General features: G+C 36.8%; 1 protein-coding gene across 1 annotated transcript; it reads left to right on the top strand.

The window, feature by feature from the left end:
- Positions 1–2011: 2011 nt before the first annotated feature.
- LOC136067454 (zinc finger BED domain-containing protein RICESLEEPER 2-like) lies at positions 2012–3559 on the top strand. The gene has a single exon (XM_065773355.1). It carries the CDS (start codon positions 2012–2014, stop codon positions 3557–3559), a length of 1548 nt encoding a protein of 515 aa, XP_065629427.1.
- Positions 3560–3842: the final 283 nt, after the last annotated feature.

The raw sequence follows: 3842 nt of genomic DNA, 5'->3' as shown, positions 1-3842 counted from the left end.
CAACGGGTCCAGGACCCGATCGAACCGCCCGAATTCGACCGACTCGAAGCCCAACAAGTCGGCCTAAAGCTCTTGGCAGGTCGGATTCGGGTCCTTCTCTCAAGAAACTCGAAAATTCGGTTTGGGTAGCAGGTTAAGGGTTTAAAAACCCGTATAACCCGACCCGATCGAAGTTTTAAAAGAAAAAAATATATATCGGTTGTAACCAAATCCATGAATTGAATTGATAAGACAGAGCACTGGCTTCTGCGGCTCTGGCTAATTGAGAAACACACGGCACCAGAGAGGCAGAGACTTCCTTCCACACAAAAAGCAGATATCAAATCACCATCAAAGATTCAGAACGGCTAAAGGCCTTTAGGGACTAAAAGATTGAAATTTCCCTTCAGCTTCTCTAAGTTCTAACTTTCTCAATTCTAACTCCCTTCAAAAACAAAACTCTCTTCTCTGAAATTGGGACTAAAGTCTTCGGCCTCTCTAACTCTCCTCACTCTTCAACCTTCACTCTCACTCTTTCTCTCTCTCTATCTCTCTCTCTCTGCCAGCCCCCACAGCTAGTCGGCTACCCTTCAAATCAAACTCAAATCTTTCCCATGCCTCTGTTCATGAATCATGGTTTAGGGTTTCAAGACTCTACTCGGCTACCCTTACCAAAATCAAAATCAGATTTTCCCTTATATCTCTCTCTTATAAATTGGACCTTTCCCGAGAGTTCTTTGTTCTCTCTGCTCTCTAGTCTTTCTAGTCTCTAGTGATTTCAAAATCTCTCTTTTTTATTTTGAAACAAACCAAATCCCTTTACTCCTTTACACTCAGCCTCTCAGACTCGGCTTCCTAGTCTCAGATCAGGTAAAATTTCTTCCTATTTCATCCCTCTTTTTCTGTATTCTATGTTTGTGATTGGGCTAAAAAAGAGGAAAGCTTGATGATTTTCAGTCCTTTGTTTGGCATTTTCAAATGCTGCTTTATAAAGTTTGCATCTTTTTTTATACATTGATCCATTGAAGAAAAAAATAGGGATTAGATTGAACCCAGATAGAGATGGTATAATCTGTTCTTCACGAGTTTATTAACTTGCCACAACAACTTGATGCTAGAAATTGCTAAGCTTTATTTTATGTTATGTGTTAATGTTGTGACTTGCTACTTAATTGCATTGAAACTCTTGTTTGCAATTAGATTGTTAAATGCATTATAAGGAATCTCATTTTCATTTCAACCTTGTATAAATATGTGTTCTTTATAGGCTATGAATCTATGATACCGAGTCACCATTCTAATAGACTAGAGTCTTTGACATCTCAGAGGAAGTTTGTCATAAATTTATTTACTCAAGCCATCTGCTGCTAGTTATTTAGGAGGATGCACCTCATTCTTTATTTACAGTATTAACTTTGTATGATAATTGATACATCAAGCTTTCCTCTTTTTTTGCCCAATCTGGGTTTATCATTTTGTTAGTGCTCTATGTGTGATTTGTTAGTGCTCCCTAGGTTTATCATTTTCTTTCTTTGATTCATTATGTTAGTGCTCTGAGTGTGATTTGTATCTGCCCTGTTTTATTCCTTGTGTTGTTTGTTTTTTTTTAATAATCAATATACTTGTATCTTCACTGTAAAAAAAGAATACGAACCCCCATTTTAACAAGATGAAATCCAAACACATTTTTATTTTCTTTAAAAAAAAAAAAAAAAAAAAAAAAAAAAAAAAAAAAAAAAGATGAACCCCTATTTTACAAAGATGAAATCCACATTCTTATTTCCTTATCTGATTGTATTTTATTACTCATTTGTTTGATTCATTTTGCTTTTTTAACTTAAAAATTTGAAATCCTAATTTTATACAGGAGTTGAAATCCTAGGCTTTTTGCTTCCTTTTCAAGGTTGAATCCCTAATAGCTAAGAGTTATCTGAGTTTGAGGTATCATTTCTTTCTCTTTTAACTTCTTGTTATTGTTTGTGTGTTACTTTTATGGGTGTTTGCTAATGCATAAATTTGATGTCTTTAGGTTATGAAACCCTCAAGTGATGCACCCCCTTCTCAAGCAACACCTATTGCCACTGCTGAACCTGTTGCCCAAGCTGTACCTATTGCCACTCCAACTAATGCTGAGGTTCCCCCACTTCCACCTAAAGGTAAAGGCAATATGTGTAATAATAGGAAAAAATCTATTGCTTGGGACCATTTTAAAAAAGTAGATATTGGTGAGGGTCATTTTAAGGCTGTTTGTAATTACTATCAAAAAACTTATCTAGCTGATAGTAAGGGGCATGGTATTGCTAATTTATTTAATCATACGCCAATTTGTGTTAAAAACCCTAATTTAAAGACACTTAGAGGGCAACAAACCTTAGCGTTTGAACCCAAAATGGATGGGGAGAAAGGGTTTCAGCTTATACCAATAGCCTTTACTGTTGAGGCTTCTAGAAAGGCACTTGCTGAAATGGTTATAATAGATGAGTTGCCTTTTAGGTTTGTTGAAGGGTATGGGTTTCAAAGATATGCGACAACCTTACAACCTAAGTTACGAATTAGGGATATCCCATCTCGTCAAACTGTGGCTAGGGATGTGATTGGCATTTATGGTGTTGAGAGAGAGAAACTAAGGGGGGCCTTGAAGGGTCGTAGGGTGTGTCTTACTACGGACACATGGACGAGTATTCAAAATCTGTGTTATATGTCCCTTACGGGTCATTTTATTGATGATGATTGGAAGTTGCATAAGAGAATTTTGAATTTTTGTCAAGTTGAAGACCATAAGGGGGAGACTATAGGTAGAAAGATTGAGTTATGTTTGCGTGAGTGGGGTATTAATGGCTTATTCACTTTAACAGTGGACAATGCTAGCTCAAATGGTGCCACCATTAAGTTTTTGGAAAATGTAACTAAAGATTGGGAGGGGACTGTTTTAGAACATGAGTTCTTACACATGAGGTGTTGTGCACATATCCTAAATCTGATTGTGGGGGATGGTATGAGAGAAATTGATGCATCCATTGCAAAGGTGCAAGAAGCTGTGAGGTATGTGAAGTCCTCACCAAATAGGAATAAAACTTTTGTGGGTTTTGTGGAGAGATTAGGTATTGAGTCTAAGTCTCTTCTTTGTCTAGATGTACCAACTAGATGGAACTCTACCTACCTCATGTTAGTAACCGCACAAAAATTTGAGAAAGTGTTCATACGAATGGACTTTGAGGATGATAGTTATTCTTCATACTTTATGAACAAGGAGAATAGTGGTGGTTTGGGATCTCCTAGTAGTGTTGATTTTCAAAATTGTAGGACATTTGTGGGTTTTTTGAAGCTTTTTTACAATGCCACGAAAAAGTTTTCAGGTTCTTTGTATGTTACTGCAAACACTTTTTTTGATGAGATGTTTGTCATTCAAGAGAATATTTCCCATTTAAGTAAATCTAAAAACCATCTCTTGAAAAACATGGCAACTAAAATGGAATCTAAGTTTGATAAGTATTGGGGGAAAGGGTATAAAATGAATCATCTCTTGTATGTGGTTGTGATTCTTGATCCAAGAAAGAAGTTGAGGCTTTTGAAGTTTTGATTTTCTGAAATTTATGGGAATGAAGTGGCTGATGTGATGGATGAATTGGTGAGGGATTCCTTGGTCAAGTTGTATGATTTTTACTCTCGTGTTGATTCACCAAATGTACAAGTAGCAAGTGGGAGGGAGAGGACACACATAGAAGGTGAGTCAATAGGTTGTAGTGATCCATATGTGATGGTTAATTCTAGGTTTGACCGTTTTTTGGAGGCTGAGCATTCCATAGGGTGTAGCAATGAGATTGGCAGATATTTGGCTGAAAATTGTGAAAGTAGAAGGGGGG

Source organism: Quercus suber, unplaced genomic scaffold (genome assembly GCF_002906115.3).
Source record: "Quercus suber isolate HL8 unplaced genomic scaffold, Cork oak 2.0 scaffold_73, whole genome shotgun sequence".
Taxonomy (NCBI): Eukaryota; Viridiplantae; Streptophyta; class Magnoliopsida; order Fagales; family Fagaceae; genus Quercus; species Quercus suber.
Note: the sequence above shows the minus strand (reverse complement) of the source record. Positions and strands in the feature narration are given on the sequence as shown.

Excerpts from the sequence above, each read along its gene's own strand:
- LOC136067454 (XM_065773355.1), top strand. The coding sequence starts at position 2,012 with ATGAAACCCTCAAGTGATGCACCCCCTTCTCAAGCAACACCTATTGCC.